The 16,864-nt window shown below is 42.8% G+C and overlaps 1 protein-coding gene across 1 annotated transcript in view; it reads right to left on the bottom strand.

Annotated features, from left to right (window-relative positions):
- Positions 1-2,910: 2,910 nt before the first annotated feature.
- The window catches only part of UBE2K (ubiquitin conjugating enzyme E2 K), a 40,531-nt gene continuing 26,577 nt past the window's right edge, over positions 2,911-16,864 (bottom strand). The window contains exons 3-7 of the mRNA XM_040418960.1: positions 12,477-12,535; positions 10,334-10,416; positions 6,648-6,747; positions 5,706-5,834; positions 2,911-4,917 (exon numbers count right to left, since the gene is read on the bottom strand). Coding sequence (XP_040274894.1) covers positions 4,843-4,917; positions 5,706-5,834; positions 6,648-6,747; positions 10,334-10,416; positions 12,477-12,535 — 446 coding nt within the window. The 3' untranslated portion in view covers positions 2,911-4,842. The remainder of the gene's footprint in view (positions 4,918-5,705; positions 5,835-6,647; positions 6,748-10,333; positions 10,417-12,476; positions 12,536-16,864) is intronic.

The raw sequence follows: 16,864 nt of genomic DNA on the forward strand, positions 1-16,864 counted from the left end.
TTGACAATCATCTTGTGTTTCTTCAATTTTCTAATAATTGCGCCAACAGTTTTTGCCTTCTCACCAAGCTGCTTGCCTATTTTCCTGTAGCCCATCCCAGCCTTGTGCAGGTCTACAATCTTGTCCATGGTGTCCTTAGACAGCTCTTTGGTCTTGGCCATGGTGGAGAGGTTGGAGTGTGATTGATGGAGTGTGTGGACGTACAGAGTTCAAACAGGGGTAATTAATACAGGTAATTAGTGCAGAGTAAGAGGGCTTCTTAAAGAAAAACTAACAGGTCTCTGAAAGCCAGAATTTTAGCTGGTTGGGAGGTGATCAAATACTTATTTCATACAATAAAATGCTAATTAATTATTTAAATATCATACAATGTGATTTTCTTCTTTTTTTTAGATTTTGTCTCTCACAGTTGAAGTGTACCTACGATACAAATTACAGACTTCTCCATGCTTTGTAGGTGGGAAAACTTGCAAAATTACCAGTGTATCAAATACTTCTTTTCCTCATTGTAGCTGCTGAACATGCCAATATTTTCACAAAAAATAACAATAATGTGACCACTTTATGAGCTCACCTTGTTTTAACAAAATTTATATATAACAATAATATATATATATATATATATATATATATATATATATATAAAATCTTTTATAAGCCAAAACCAGGTCTGGGTCCAAATTTTGGGTTTTTCTGTTTCCACGTTATTCCTCTGATAAAGTATAGACTGACAACTGGGTGTGACCCTGCCATTCTGTGCTGACAATCAGACTTTGTAGGGCTACGCCATCTTGGTAAGGGGGCTCCAAACCCCAAATTGATTCATACATTTGAAGGAAGAACAACAGAAATGACAAAATGCAGAATTCTAATAAGAAAAAAACAAACTATATTATTTGATGGGTATTTAGTAAGGGCCTATGCACATGCCGTAAGTGGTTTGCTTGCGATCCCAGCCCAGTACAAGCCACCACTTTTTAACTTCTCTAAAATAGACAAGAATAGGATGTTCTATTTTTTTTTATTTTTGTGGGGCAGCGGAACAGAGATGCAGACAGCACACCCATCTTTTGCAGCCCCATTGAGATGAATGGGTCCACAAAATGTGGAACGGATGTGGACCAAAACAACAGCCATGTGCACGAGCCCTAAATCACATCTGTCAGAAAAGCAGAGAGCCCCTTTATTGGCTAGACCAAAATCAACTTTTGTCTTCGCTCGGGAGAACTTCCAATGCTCATGGAACAATTTATCCCACGGCTGGAGCATCTGGCGATCTCCATCCATGTACAGCCCGTGCGCCAAATGTGCTGCTGCGAGAATTCAGAGCTAGACATGATTATGTCTGCACTGCCAAAGTGGTGGGGCCGCAACCAGACACTAAAAGGAGAGGAGCTGTGGGTGCAACCAGGAGCTAAGACCAATAAAAAAAAAATCCTTAATAGGAACAAGACCATTACGATGTACTAACAAGTGCACATCATGCACGTAAAATGGATTCAAAACGATGCATCACACACATAGGATGAAGCCCGACATCCGACAAGACTCGGCAGGTACAGCCACCATAGTGTACATCTAATCTGTATGGCCTGCTTGGTCCAAAAGGTTCAATGAAAGACAGACAAGCTAAGGTTTAAAAGTCTTTTTTTCCTGATTTTTATTTTTATTTTTAGCTTTTATTTGTTGAACTATTCCAAACATACCAAACCTTTGTCAGACGATGTGGAATGTACCACAGGTATGCAAATAACAAGATTTCCATAGCTTAAACATTCGGGCTACTGAAAATGGCACAGACCTAGAAAATGTGCAGAAAAGAAAAATATACATCCGGTACAATGATTTCCGTTTTTTATCACTTGTTAATAAACTTTTTGGAGCACTTAGTGACATGTTCTAGAAAGGCCAAAAGATGAGAAAGCAAATCATCCACTGTAAACACGTCATAGGCATTCTCAAGGTGACAAGGTGGCTTAATGACCGTTTCAAATCACTATTACAGGGCAGGAATTTGGGAATTTCATTCAAACCAGTGAATGGAAAGGGCTGGAAAATTAGCAAATTCATTAAGTGCTAGTGAAATCTGCATTTGGACTTTAATGAAGGCCTGTGCTCTCTTCTGGATTCTTCGGAGGAGGACATAGAAGACATTTGAGAATAGCTATCCTCTTCCCACTGCTGGGATCCAGGCAGTAGAGACTTCAAAGTTGTAAGCCTAATTTCTTAAAGGGGTTGTCCGCAATTAGATAAGGAAAGGGATCCCCCACCCACCCCCTATGCATAGGCAGCTCAATCCTATTTAAGTGTAGCACAATTTTGGGAAGAAGAAAAAAAACAAAACACTGGTGTACACAATCAGGTATAAAACATCCTAGTGTTTCATGTAATGTATGCTGAGTGGTTACTATTCAGCACTTATTGAGGAATGTCAACCTCCAGCAAACAGAATCAGAAGCTGCCTATAGATGTAACCATTATAGACATTTATAGTCTATAATATATACATTTATAGCATATAGCAAAATATTTTATGATTGTTTGGTTTATAATGCTATAATTCTGCTCAAAGGAAAATCGGATCCACTGGTCAAAAACACTTGGATATTTTTCAGGTAGTTCTGAAACTCCAGCAGAGACGATGCAAATGTTTAATACTGCCAACATGACAAGCCATTTTTCACTGAAAAAAGAATTCACGTTTTAGTGCCTGTTCCTGCTGACAACGCCAAAAATTTTTTTTTTAAATATACAAGCCTTGTATCGTGGCCACCTTAAGAAATACTAATTCATGAAGTCAAATGAAAACCACAGTTTGAATAATTTCATGGTCCTAATTTTAAGGGAATAGAAATTATATATAGATATATAGAAATTAGATATATTTCAGGCCTTTTTTTTTTTTTTTTTTCTCCAATAGGTTGATCTGCAACCTATGAACAGTTTATATGCAGAACATGGGCTTATGGTACAGGCTTCATGGAAAGTTCTGAGATTAGTGTTTGATCTGGATGTAAACAAGTGAATGGTTTCACCATACTAGAGATCACTGAACTAATGCAGGGCGAAGTAATATTGCCTATAGCAGTGGTGGCGGCATTCAGCCATCTCTGGAAAAAGTCTATGGTGTACCAATAGGCCTTAGACGTTTCCTGCCATTCATCAGCGCAGGACGCACTATGAACAGCACAGGCAGTGCACTGAATGTAGGCAGGCTTTAATAGCTAAATGATAAAGTACATGGAAGATACACTTTACTGGACTGTAATATTCAGGTTAAGTTGCTGTGTTGGCACTTTGCGATAAATAAGTGGGTTTTGAGTTGCAGTTTGGGCGCTCGGCCTCTAAAAGCTTCACCCTCACTGGCCTATAGCATCCAGAGCTTTACCTCCTATGACCCACAGCATGCTTTTCTTGTACTACTCTCAATTGCATCCGTTGTTACTAGGCACTAACCACACCATGCAGTTAAAGGGGTTGTCTGGGATTTGAGAAAAATTAAACCACTACACCAGCTACCCCCACCGATTGCTAAAGGCGGAAAAAAGGTCAATTGGCAACAGAGAGTGCCGGGCGCTCATGAATTTCAGCAATCTCCAGCATGTACTGAAGAGCTCCAAGGATCAGGTCACGCTGAAGCTACTCATAGATTTTCATAAATCAGTTGGGTCAATTCATCTACAGCTTCCATGCAGAGCCATGTAAATCTGATTAGTAATAGTCCCATCCACTTGTAACTACTTCTTACTAACCTAAGAAAAGGTATGTATTAGACAGGGGGCGGATGGAATGGAGTACGTCGGCCGGATCAGACTAATCGCGGAGACACCCAGGTCTGCATGGAAGCTGTAGACACAAAGTGGTAAATTTTTTTTAATCAAGACTATTTGCAAAGTTCTTAATTTTTATTTTATTTTTAGATGGAAAACCAGAATAAAACTGGTTGCAAAGGTAGACATTGCCTGAAAAAAAAAAAAAAAAATAAAAAAAACATGTGGCTTACACTGGCTTGAAAGGTCCCAGCAATGTGGCTGCAAAATTCTCATTTGCTCCCTCATTGATTGGCTCCTTCCTTTATCTTTTTCTTCGTTTTTTCCAAAATATATCATTGTGTGGAAACTAAAACAACCCCAATAGTATAGAGTGCGTAACAGACGTAAGCATCTCTCTCTCGCCCAAGTAACGCCTGGTACACCACAACGTGTCTATGCCTGCTTTATGGAAACCTTATTTTGTCATGTCTCCAGTACCCTGGGGGAGGGGGAAAAAAAAAAAAAAAAAGGCAAAAACAAGTACCAAATATATTACAAATGGAGAGTCTGGACGAATTAATGTAACCCAATGTTGTGCATGCATGCAAGTCCACAGACACAAAGGATGGCTGGTACTAGCAGTACGGTAGACAGTGACTGGCAAAATGATGGCCTAGAACCCCAAAAAATGAGCCTGCTGGCATGTCCCCTCTGGTACAAGAGATTAAACAGGGGGGAAAAAAAATAAAAAATATCCAGGGCATCGTGCTGCTCTTGGTCACATGGTAAAGCAAATGCATTTTTTCCATTGGTTCAGCTCAAAGATATTTTTTTTTCACAATAGTTAAGAAAAAAAATGATACTCCTACCCCTCCCCTCTGTTTGGTTGTCATTTAATTTACGGGTTTAATTAGCTTTATTTACAGAGCAGTTCCCACCCCCATCAGTCTCCAGTATGGCCTAAACAGCATTGTCACGCAGGAGTGCGTTTTTTTTTGTGTGTGTTTTTTTTTCCTTTTTTATGCAGAATCTTAAAAATAACAGATGTCGAGCTCTTGGGAAGGGGCGAGCGGGGGCCAGATGATTTCTCTCAGTTACTCAGCAGAAGTTCTGTTGCAGTCTCTACATCCCATGCCTTTGATGACAAAGCAGCTATTACTGCGTTCTGTAAGAGGGAAGCAAAGAAAGAGATGAGATTCACACCAACCTTACAAAATACTATGCGCGCACTAAGTGCGAGAAAGAGTTTTTCGAGACTTTAATAGGTCATTTAGTAGGATAGGTTACCTTATCTGATTGGTGGGGGTCCAACACATGGGACCCCTGCAATCAGCTGTTGGAGACGGCAGCGGTGCCCACAGTAGCACCAAGGCCTTCTCACTGCTTTTCCTAGGCCAGTGACATCACGTTCTTTTGTCATATGGCCTAGGAGCAGCTCAGCCCCATCGAAGTGAATGGGGCTGAGCGTGATACCAAGGACAGCTGCTAAACAATGTACGGCGCTGTGCTTGGTGAGCAGGGAGAAGGCCGCAGCGCTGACAGCGGATTGGCAGGGTCCCGGGTGTCAGACCTCCACCTATCAGATACTGATGACCTATCCCGAGGATAGGTCATCAGTATTTAAGTCTTGGAAAACGTCCCCGTAATGGTTCCACGATCAGTTATTGCCAGGCCAATGCCCACTGAAGTCAATGCCGAGTCCTTCAAACACACATCCCAAGTCACTCAAACAGGCTCCTTCCAGCCTCATAGAGAGATACAGCCAAAAGACATGCCAAAAAATGTTTTTTGCATTCAGAAAAGGGGAGGGAATCTGGCAACCTGACTGTAACCATCTACCTTGTACATTTTTAAGGCAGAGGTTAACATTTTCCGTGTACACTGTATTATATTTTCCACCAATGGCCCCTCAGATGGGGTATACAGGAAGCTACTGAACCAGGCAATACTTACTCTATCAAAGCCCATAGCGCAAAGATTTTCTATTTTCCGTGTGTATTCTGGACTAGTGACTGGTGCGCCTGCATATACATGTGCCCACAGCCGAGCTGTCTGTTTAAACATTTCTGGATTTTGCTTGTACTAGAAAAGAAAGAAAGGAAAAAATAAAGCAATTTGAGGCAGCAAGGAGAAGAAACGATAGACATGAGTAAGGTTACATTCACACAATCGTATGCATTTTGCAGGCTGTAAATCGCAGATCTGCAAAATATGGATGCAGTCTGTGTGCATCCCGCATTTTTTGGGGGCCAATTGTAAAAATGTTTATTTTTGTCCACAAAACGGACAAGAATAGGACATGTTCTATAACGGGCACAAGGAGGCAGACAGATATTATCTGTGTGCTGTGCACATTTTTTGTGGCCCCACAGAAATGAATGGGTCCACGTGCGATCCATATCTGTCCAAGTGAATGTCACAGTTTAGGCTTCTAAACTTAAAAGGGGTTGTCCTGGAAATAATATTGATGACCTATCCTCAGGAGAAGTCATAAATATTAGATCTGCGGGGGTCTGACCCCCAGGACCCCCGCCGATCGGCTGTTAGGAGAGGATGGTTCTCAGTCAGTGCCGCAGCCTCTTCCTAGGCCATGTGATGTGTCCGTACACCACCACATGGCCTAGTTGCAGCTGCAGGGTACCAGGACTCGGACCCACACCGATGTGATAATGATCCTGAGGATAGGTCTTCATTATCATTTCCTCGATAACCCCTTTAAGACCAGGACCTCTTAGTAAGTGCAGCTACTATACTGGCCTATCTTTGTCTATTCTTATCATGTAATTCTTCAGCCCAACCTATGGACTATCCATGTCAAATAAAGGGATTATACCCTCTTCAATATTAGATGCCCTGATGCTGCTCTCAGGCCCAGCTAATAACCCTCAGCCTTACCTGATTAGCCACCACCGCGTCCTGTGGGTCATCTGGTTCTGCTGCAGCCAACAAAGCTTGCAATGATAACAACACTGTTCTTAATGTCATAGCCGCTGCCCTGTGGGGATAGAGGAGGACAGGAATAAGATCACAAAAGAAACACGCTTACAAATCTACTAATTTAACAGATTGTTTGCCTTAAAGGGAATGTGTCATCAGAAAATGACCCATTGCTTAAATCACATTTTTATGTTTAACATATTTTTAAATAATTTTTGAGGGTTATTTTTAATTTTCCATGCCAATATCTATTTTTAATCAAAAAACTAATTCCTGCAGTTTTTTTGCACTGGCCACTATGTCTAATAATAGGCGCAATTTCTTGGTCTGTACAGATCACTGTACTGCACTTATCCGCTTATCTGTCATTCTAATCCTGCCTGTAATGATATCACCTCTGTGTATAGATAAGACAGGATCCACCATTCACAATAGCTGATTGTCAGAGCTCATCTATTCTGTCCTTGTACAATGACCTCTGTACAAGTCACACAGCATGCCTAGAAAACTCTCCCATAGAAGTCAGTGAGGTCCCCTCCTGACCATTGTGTCTATGGCCCATGGGGCTGCCGTAAAGAACTTTTCTTAATGCTTCCTAAATACTGTTAAGAACAGCTCAGGCAAGACGGCCGTCCCCATAATCATGTTCAGGAAACAGAATAAATAAATCTGCACTCAGAAAATGAAGAGAGATTAGGAAAAAAGGATAATTGTTACTATCTGGTTTTTAACTGGCACATAGAACAATTTTGGTGACACGTTTCCTTTAAAGGAGGCAAGCACTGCGGCCTCCTTCTAGGCTTTTAATGACAAGCCCATCAGTCACATGGTCGCTGTGCCGCTCATAGGGTTGTACCAGGTATCGAATTATCAATACCCAATCGATACTTTTGTACTGGTATCAATTCAATACTGGGATTTGTCTTTTACCGATACTAGGCTGCGCTACTGCATGTTCCCTCTCAGCGCACTCCATGTTTCCTCAGCAGCACAGGGGAGGAGTAAGCAGTCTCTCCCCCTGTGCCACTGCCACCAATAAGTAGACGGGGCAGAGGAGGGGAGGGGCCGGGGCCACTGCTCCACCAATGAAAATAAATTAACATTTAAAGGGTTTCTGTCACCAGAATGAACCCTAATAAACTAGCTGATATTAGTGATGTGATAATGTCAGCTGAACCTAACTAGCCTATTCCTACTTTTATCTATGCCCCCGTTACTCCAGAAATATAACTTTTATAATATGCTAATTAGCCTCTAGGTGCAGGGGGGCGTTGCCCCTGCTCCTAGATACTCCATTCTCCCACCTCTGGCCACGCCCTGCTACACCAGATTGACAGAGCCAGGCAGCCTTCACCTCCAACTGCCGGCCCTGCCGGGAAATCGACGCAGTGAGGAAGCCGGCGAGCGCCCTTCACTCACTGCGCCGAATACCGAACGGGACGGCGCAGGCGCGAGATTTACAAGGCAGACAAGGCCGGCAGTAGGAGACCAACACTGCCTAGCCCTGTCAATCTAGTGTAGCAGGGCGTGGCCAGAGGTGGGAGAACGGAGCCTGTAGGAGCAGGGGCACCTAGAGGCTAATTAACATATTATAGTAGACATATTAAGTATTGCCGTGTCCGTAACAACCAGGTCTATTAAAATTTCACATGACCTAACCCCTCAGGAGAACACCGTAAGAAAAAAAAAACTAAAAACATTTTTGTCACCTTACATCATAAAAAGTAAATAATACCAAGAGATCAAAAAGTCATACGCTCCCCATAATAGTACCAATCAAACCGTCATTTCATCCTGCAAAAAATGAGATCCTACCTAAGAAAATCGCCCCCCCCCCCCCCCCCCAAAAAAAAACAAAAAACCTATGGCTCAGAATATGGAGACACTAAAAAAAAGTTTTTTTTTCAAAAAAGCTTTATTATGTAAAGCTGAAACAAACAACAAAAAATATTTGGTATTGTTGCATCCGTAACAACCTGCTCTATAAAATAGCACATGATCTAACCTGTCAGATGAACATTGTAAAAAACAAAAACAGTTCCGAAACAGCTATTTATTGTCACTTTGCCTCACAAAAAGTGTAATATAGAGCAACCAAAAATGTTATGTACCCTAAAATAGTACCTACAAAACTGCCACCTTATACCGTAGTTTCCAAAATGGGGTAACTTTTTTGAAATTTCTACTCTAGGGGTGCATCAGGGGGTCTTCAAATGTGACATGGCAACTTAAAACTATCCCAGTGAAATCTGCCCTCCAAAAACCATACGGCATTCCTTTCCTTCTGCGCCCTGTCACTTTATTAATGAAGCAGGCGCGTGAGGGAGTGAGTGACGTTACGCTGCCGGCCGGCCTGCTACGGTAGTTTGATAGGGAGTACTACTACAGAGGATTGTGCTACTTTAACAAAGCTAACCCACTGGTTAAGGATTAAAGGACTACACTTTACATATGAAGACTGCTGTGCGCGGGGCCTGGTGTAATAGAGTACAGTGACTGCATCGGGCCCCACCGCGAACGCAACATCAGTTGCCCTCCCCCGCTGATACATCGCAGGCCGCGCTGTGTAGCATAGCGGCCGGCAAAGTATCAGTGTCAGCAGAATTAAAATGGCAGCATTTGCTTTATAAGACGCACTGCCATTTCCCCCCCCACTTTCGGGGTAAAAAAAAAAGTGCGTCTTATAAAGCAAAGAAATACGGTATTTTAGGAGGTATCACTATCCGTTTTAAAAGCAGAGAAAATGAAATTTTGAAAATTGCAAATTTTTCCAAATTGTTGGTAAATGTGGTATGTTTTTTTTATAAATAAAAATTTAATATTTTGACTCAAATTTACCACTGCCATGAAGTACAATATGTGACGAGAAAACAATCTCAGAATGGCCTGGATAAGTAAAAGCGTTTTAAAGTTATCACCACATAAAGTGAAATGTCAAATTGTAAAAAAATGGCCGGGTCCTGAATGGGTTAAGCACAGTCATTATACAATATATGTTGCTGTGTTTGCTATACTGTGAAAAACTGCAGCCCCTTCACACAAGCTGATTAGAAGGATGCATGCAGGCACCACTGATCATCGTTCCTGGGCAGAGTGATGCTAAACAGCGAGAAACAATGATTCTGTATGAGGATTAGGGATTGCAATAGCCATCCCTCATCCTCATACTGTGGAGGCGATTTCGGCATGTAAATACAGCGATCTCCTTCACCGAACGAGCAGCCGACTGTCGGGAACGAATGCTTCCTTCCTGACAATCGGTTGCTCAGTTGGCCCGTGTAAATCCCGCTATACTGGGAGCACTAATGGAGACATTAATCATGATGGGGGCATTAACAATACTGGAGGGCACTATGGGTGCCATTTGATTTCTAGGGGGGGCATTATTTATACTGTGAGGGCAGAAAAACTGACAGTGTATCCATTTTTAAAGGCCCTAATTCAAGACGAGACTTTGATATAACCAGTTTTAGGCCAGGTTCAGATAAACGTAATACATAAAAAAGACCCAGACCCCCTTTGGCTGTGCGGAACCAAACTTAGACCATCGTACAATCCTCTGATGATGGACATTTTGTTCAGAAGAACTGCACACGATCTCAATTTTGACAATATAGGCAATAAAATGTGAACAAAAGTCTTACCATTGATCCTTCAATATATCCAAACATATGGCTCCTGTAACCGAACTAATATTTGGATGCCAAATTTTAGTAATAAACCGCACCTAAAACAGAGAGAAGCAGCATTAGTACAACAGGGCAGTGACTGGATACTGTCCAAGTGTCTACAGTAACCTCCTCATGTCTCGCCATACATAGAAACCATCTGCAACCATTTTCCCCCACAAACATGAGAACTTTCCAAAAAACACAGGTTCTGAACACGAGCACAGAGAAGATGTGAGGGTGCAGGGGACATCCACCCTTAGCGTCTAATTTACTTCTGAAAACTATTTTTGAAATCTTTTCTGAAGCCTTGAAGAACTCCACATCTACATGGCACATGGACTCCAGGTTATCACACAACCTAGGATGCCAAAACCGGTAAACAGGCGAGACGGAATGGGACTGCTACAGAACGCTCCACTGGTCACAAAGACAAGACTGTACCGCTACATCATATCCCTGCCTTACAGGATGAAGGCAAAATGAGGAGAGAATACAACAGAGTCATAAAGCACGAGTCTGCAGTATTCATGAGGGGAACAACCCCCCCTACTCCTCCGAGCAAAGATGGAGTGGCTGGGCTCCATACCAGGCTGCCATTAAGGGTCCATTCACAGGTCCGTATGTGTTCTGCAGATCTGCAAAACACGGACACCAGCACTCTAATAGAAAATTCCTTTTCTTGTCTGCAATTGCGGACAAGAATAGGACATGTTCTATTTTTTTGCAGAACGGAAACGCGGATGCGGACAGCACATTCCGGCCCCATTGAAATTGAATGGGTCTGCACCTGTTCCGCAAAATTGCGGAACGGATGAAGACCCATTTTGCGGACGTGTGAATGGACCCTGAACAGAAGGGCACAGGATGCAAAAAGATCATCATTCGTTTTTCACACCCATACAGGTTATACTAGGAATTCCTTCATATTCATGCTATGGATGATCTTACAGCCCGACACCCCTCTCACCATTAGGCTGGAGACTCGTATACATTCCTTCACATTATGTCACGCTCAGCGCACACTGTTTATTGGTGGGCACGCTGAAGTCGTATAAAATGGATTCAAGTGTGTTGTGTCTGGTGCGAGGCCTGAAGGTGGAGCATGACACAGGGACTCAGATAACCCCTAAGGAGCTGTCCTGGCGGTAGCACAGCGAGCTTGGACACCTCTTGAATCCAGTAATGCATTAGCCAGCAGGATGGTGTGAGCGGTGTAGATACGGCATGCATATCTGAGAAGACAATACCCTTTGCAGGCTATGTTCACCTTCATGGCCCACTTTCGAAAATGAATAAATGAAGCAATCTGTTTCTACAGCTTTTATGCAGACTGTGTCTCCATGGTAACAGACAACACACTCTCTGTAGTCTGACCCTGTAATCATGTACTTACTAGTGATATATATACGTGTAGGGATGACATGCGCCAAATCTTGGAGTACAGAGCACTAAACTGCTTTATTGGGCGCCGCTGATGGTGCTTTAGGGCACAAGTGTAATACTTACTTTCCAGTTGTATAAGGCTGCTTTCACATAGCCGCATTTTCTCGACCCACCGCAGCTCACTTGAGCCGTGGTTGGTCTGGGACATGTGGCCATCACACAGACCACGCGTGGCCATGAGAGGGCAGCCTTATACAGGGTCGTTATATGCGACTATGTCTGTTTGCATCAGAGATACCAAACTTTAGGTAATACCAAGTGTTTAATAAATCTTTCTACTGCCCAGTTATGTTTGATGAACTTTATATATGTGAGAACAAGGTTACTTCATCTCATTTTGATGCTCGGTCGTGAAGCTGGACCGGTCCTCAGGGCGCGTCCCCTCTGAATAGCTGTTCTGCTGTAGCTCTGGTGAAGTGAATGGGAGCAGCGCTGCAGTAACCAGCATGGAGTGATAGTGATGGCCTATCCTAAGCAACCTCCAGCTGATCTGAAACTACAACTCCCTTTCACTTTTGCAGGAGTTACAAGGCTGGAGTGCCGACGGTTGCTGATCCCTGGCATAGGCCATCACTTGTAAAGGGTTTAATATCCTCATTAACCTGAAATTTTACTATAAACAAAGAAAAAGAAAATAACAGGGGGGGAGGGGGTAGTGAACAATTCTTCTTACCTTTGGTGGATTAAAAGGGTATGTTTCTGGGATTTTTATTTCTAATTGATACCGCCCACCTGTAAGAAAAGAAATGCGGATATATAACTACCATACAACATCACAAACATAGCAAAAGTCTGGTCTGTTTCCTTAAAAATAAAAAAAAGTTTTACAACTTTGTTATATATTTTATCAGGCCCTCGCCAATTTTAAGAACTCTGTTTGGCGCTTGTTTTTTGTGGGATTTTCTGTGTATTTTACTGCCACCATTTTGAGTTACATACAACTATTAATTTTTTTGTGAAGGAATGGATTCGCAAAAAAAAATAAAAAAAAAATAAATAAAAAATAAACAGATGACATCCTTATGTCTTCATTTTATTTTTATTTTTTTGCGGATCCATTGTAACAATGCCTAAAACGGACAAGATCAGGACATGTTCTATTTTTTTTTTTTGCGGGGCTACGGAACGTAGGGGCTACATTGAAATGAATGGGTCCACATCCTATCCACCAAAAAAATTCGTGGGCATGTAGCCTAAGGCCTTATTCACATGGCGGATTCTGCTTTTTCAATATGCGTTGTGATGCGGTGATTTAATTTGAATGTGGTGGAGCGGCTCGCGGTCTAGCACCATTCAAGACTCCTTCTGCGTCTTGATAAAAAAAAAAAAAAAAGTGATATCAGGCACCGTAAACTATTTTTTATTTATTTTTGTTTTGTTTTATTGTCCCAGGTTTCCAACTTTTTTTTTTTTTTTTTTACTTACCTGTTCATTTGGCTGTATGAGGGCTTGTTTTGTGCAGGTTAAGTTGCACTTTCTAATGGCACCATTTACTATTCCGTACAATGGATCGAGAAGCTGGAAAAAATTATTAATGGGGTGGAACTGGAGAAAAAGGAAATTCAGCCATTATTTTATGGGATTTGTATGTACAGCGGTCACTGGGTGGTAAAAATGCCAATACTATTTTAGCAATACCAAAATTATACAGTTTCTCTTTTTTTTTTAAAGGTTTTTGCATCTCCATATTCGCACGCCCATAACGGTTTTATATTTCCATGTACAGAGCTGTGGGAGGACTCTCTTTGCAGGATAAGATAGAGGTTTCACTGATACTATTTTGAGACCACATTTTATTCCTTTTTTGGGAGGTGAAGAGCCAAAAAAAAAAAAAAAAAAAAAGGCGATTCAGCCATTCAGAATTTTTTGTCCGTTACGGTGTTCACTGTATTAGATATATTTTTAAATGGTTTGCTGGGATTTTCATATTGATGACCTAACCTCTGAATAGCTCGTCAATATAGCTGTTGGAGGTCTGACTAGCCTCCTCATTGCATAGCGGATGTGCTTGGTATTCCGGAGATCCCCTTTAATAGTATGGCCACTTTGGTACGCTGCGATGTCAATGATGTTTAATTGATTTTTTTGTAGTTTAGTTATGTAAAATGGTCAAGTGGATAATTTACATTTATTTTTATTCTTTTCTTTTTTTACTTATTATTAGCCATCCAAAAACAGAGAGACTCAGTTTGCCTTTGTGTTCCTGGTTTTGACTTAAAAAACTGCATAAAAAAACCTGAGTGTGGAAACTCGGCCTAAACAAACGTCTGAGCAAAAAAACTAATTATCTCCTCTGCTGATAGTCTACAATGTGTCAGCCTGGAGTCTGAGACTGCAGCAAACACCCAGCTGTGAGAAGCAATATGTCTGTATTTGTTTTATTGCTTGCAAACAGGAATGTTCAGATCTTAGAAAGTTGAGTAATCATAATACAGTGTATATCAGGAAGTTGTATAACCTTTTACTATACGCAGATTACACAATATTTGTATGAAATGAACTAAATGACAATCACATTTCTAGATGTAAAGCCATTGACAGATATCTGATGTTTCCAGCGTCCTGAAAGTGCCAGAATGAGGGAAATGCGGCCACAGGACATGTACGATACTACTTCTCAGCAAGCTGCTCGCTCTGAATGCATTTACTATTACACTGAATGTACGTTCCTTAGGAGGTGGATGCCATCATAAGACGGGAGATATCAGGGTACTACAGCAGCATTTCCGTGCCCACAACCTGCAGGGTGTCAAAAGGGAATTTTAAAAAGCAAGTTTAAGAGTCAAACAGTCAGGGAGCAGTATGAAGGGGGCAGCCCAGAGGACATGCTATAAATGTCCAATTATAGCAGGTCTAACCTTTGGCGTGGAGTCTGCACCAAAATTTTGTCAGCGGTCACACGGGGTCCGGATAAACGCTGCCGGAAGCCAAGGCGGGTGTCCGTTCGTGGTGTAGCAACATCCAAAAAGTTTCTGCTGCGGAGTACCCAGTAGATTTTGCAGAGACAAAATCTGCCGTGTGAACGCAGCCTAAGGGTCCATTCACACGTCCGTAGTGTATTGCGGATCCGCAATACACCCGGCCGGCACCCCCATAGAACTGCCTATTCTTGTCCACAATTGCGGACAAGAATAGGACATGTTCTATTTTTTTCCGGAGCCGCGGACCGGAAGATGGGGGGCGCGCTCCAGAAATGCGGATGCGGACAGCACACTGTGTGCTGTCCGCATCCATTCCTGCCCCATAGAGGATGAATGGGTCCGCACCTGTTCCGCAATTTGCGGAATGGATGCGGACACATTCACGGACGTGTGAACGCAGCCTAAGAGCAAGAATTTCACTGTTTCCAAAGTAGCCCATCGTGTATGTTGCTATATCAGTGTTAAGCTGCCCATATACTTTAAAGAGGATTTCGCTACCCTTCTCCATATAAGGTGCCAGAGTGCGTCCGGTAAGGCCTTCCCTAAGTACTCTTCCCACTGTACCATGTAGGAATGCCTTTGGACCCATCAGGGAAGGGAGTCAGCAATATGGAGTAGATCTCAGAAATTAGACCCTTCGCGTGTACCCCTTCCCTGCAAAGGCGTTCAAAGGGAGGGAGACCCCTGAAAAAAAAAATGGACTGTGCAAAGTGACTGATCTGGATATAAAAGTAATTGGAGGAGGAGGGGAGATCATATTTGGTCTGGAGGGTAGAAAACGGCAACAGATTCCTAGTGAAGGGGTCCACAATATCTGCAAACCGAAACACTCCCTGCTGAAACCATGATCTCGTCGTGGACATGGTAAGACTAGTAGGGAGCATAGGGTGATACAAAAAGGAGGTCATAGCGGATTGGCTAGAAACCAGAGGGAACCTACCACCACACAGTTGCCATATGAGTCTAGTGCAAGCCATGGGCCCTAAGAGGTCCTTAACTGGTAGGGTCTTGTGAGAACCGGACCATAGCATAGAGTTAGGATGTGTAGGAGTCTTTCTATCTGCATCCAGACAAAGTACGGGTGCAAGGAAGCCCAAGCCGTGACCCAACGTAGTTTGGCCGCCCAGTAATATTTGGACAGATCTGGTACCCCCAGTCCACCCTGGCGCTTACTGGATAGAAGGACTGACCTTGGGATTCTATCACGTCTCCCGCCCATATGAATCTAAGGAGGTGAGATTGAATGGATCTCAGATCCTTGAGGGGAACTACAATTGGTAAGGTCTCCAAAAGATACAGAAGCTTGGGCAAGATCGTCATTTTAGTCGCGGCAATACATCCCATGAGAGAGAGAGTGGGAGAGCGTGCCACTTGTCCAGGAGACCCTGATTTCTGCATATATGCGTGGGAAGTTGGCTTTATAAAAGGTCCCCATATCGGGGCGTAAGTTCAACACCCAAATATCGCAGGGAATCCATCTTCCAGTGGAAAGGGAAGTTAACCCTAAGAGAGCTCAGGGCCGCCTGAGAAATATTAAGAGGGAGGGCCTCAGTTTTATGAGTGTTGACCCTATACCCCGAGAGCCGACCAAATTCCTGCAGGATAGAGTGGAGGTTTGGTAGGGAAATATAAAGTTTGGTAAGGGTAAGAAGGATGTCGTCTGCATATAGCAATAGCTTAAACTCCTTGTCCCTCATCATAACACCTCTTATGTCTGGACATGCCCTGACTTTGGCCGCCAGGGGTTCGACACACATGGCAAATAATAGAGGAGATAGCAATGCGTATGGGTCGAGATGGAGCATGAGGTAGTTTGATTGTCGCTGTGGGGGAGGAGTATAGGCTACGAATGGCCCCAACGAAGGGACCAGAAAGGCCATAAGCCTGCACGGTAGCAAAAAGGAAGGGCCAACCAAAACGGTCAAACGCCTTTTCTGCGTCTAAACTAAGAAATAGCGCCTCCTCACCCAAGTGAGATATGACATCTATCAAGTCAATGCTTCTTCGTGTGTTATCGGCCCCCTGACGGCCTGGGACAAATCCCACCTGGTCTTTGTGAATCAGGGAGGGGAGAAAAACCTTTAGTCGGGAGGCCAGGGCCTTGGTGTAAATCTTAAAGGGATTCTGTCACCAAGTTTTG

Source organism: Bufo bufo, chromosome 2 (genome assembly GCF_905171765.1).
Source record: "Bufo bufo chromosome 2, aBufBuf1.1, whole genome shotgun sequence".
NCBI lineage: Eukaryota > Metazoa > Chordata > Amphibia > Anura > Bufonidae > Bufo > Bufo bufo.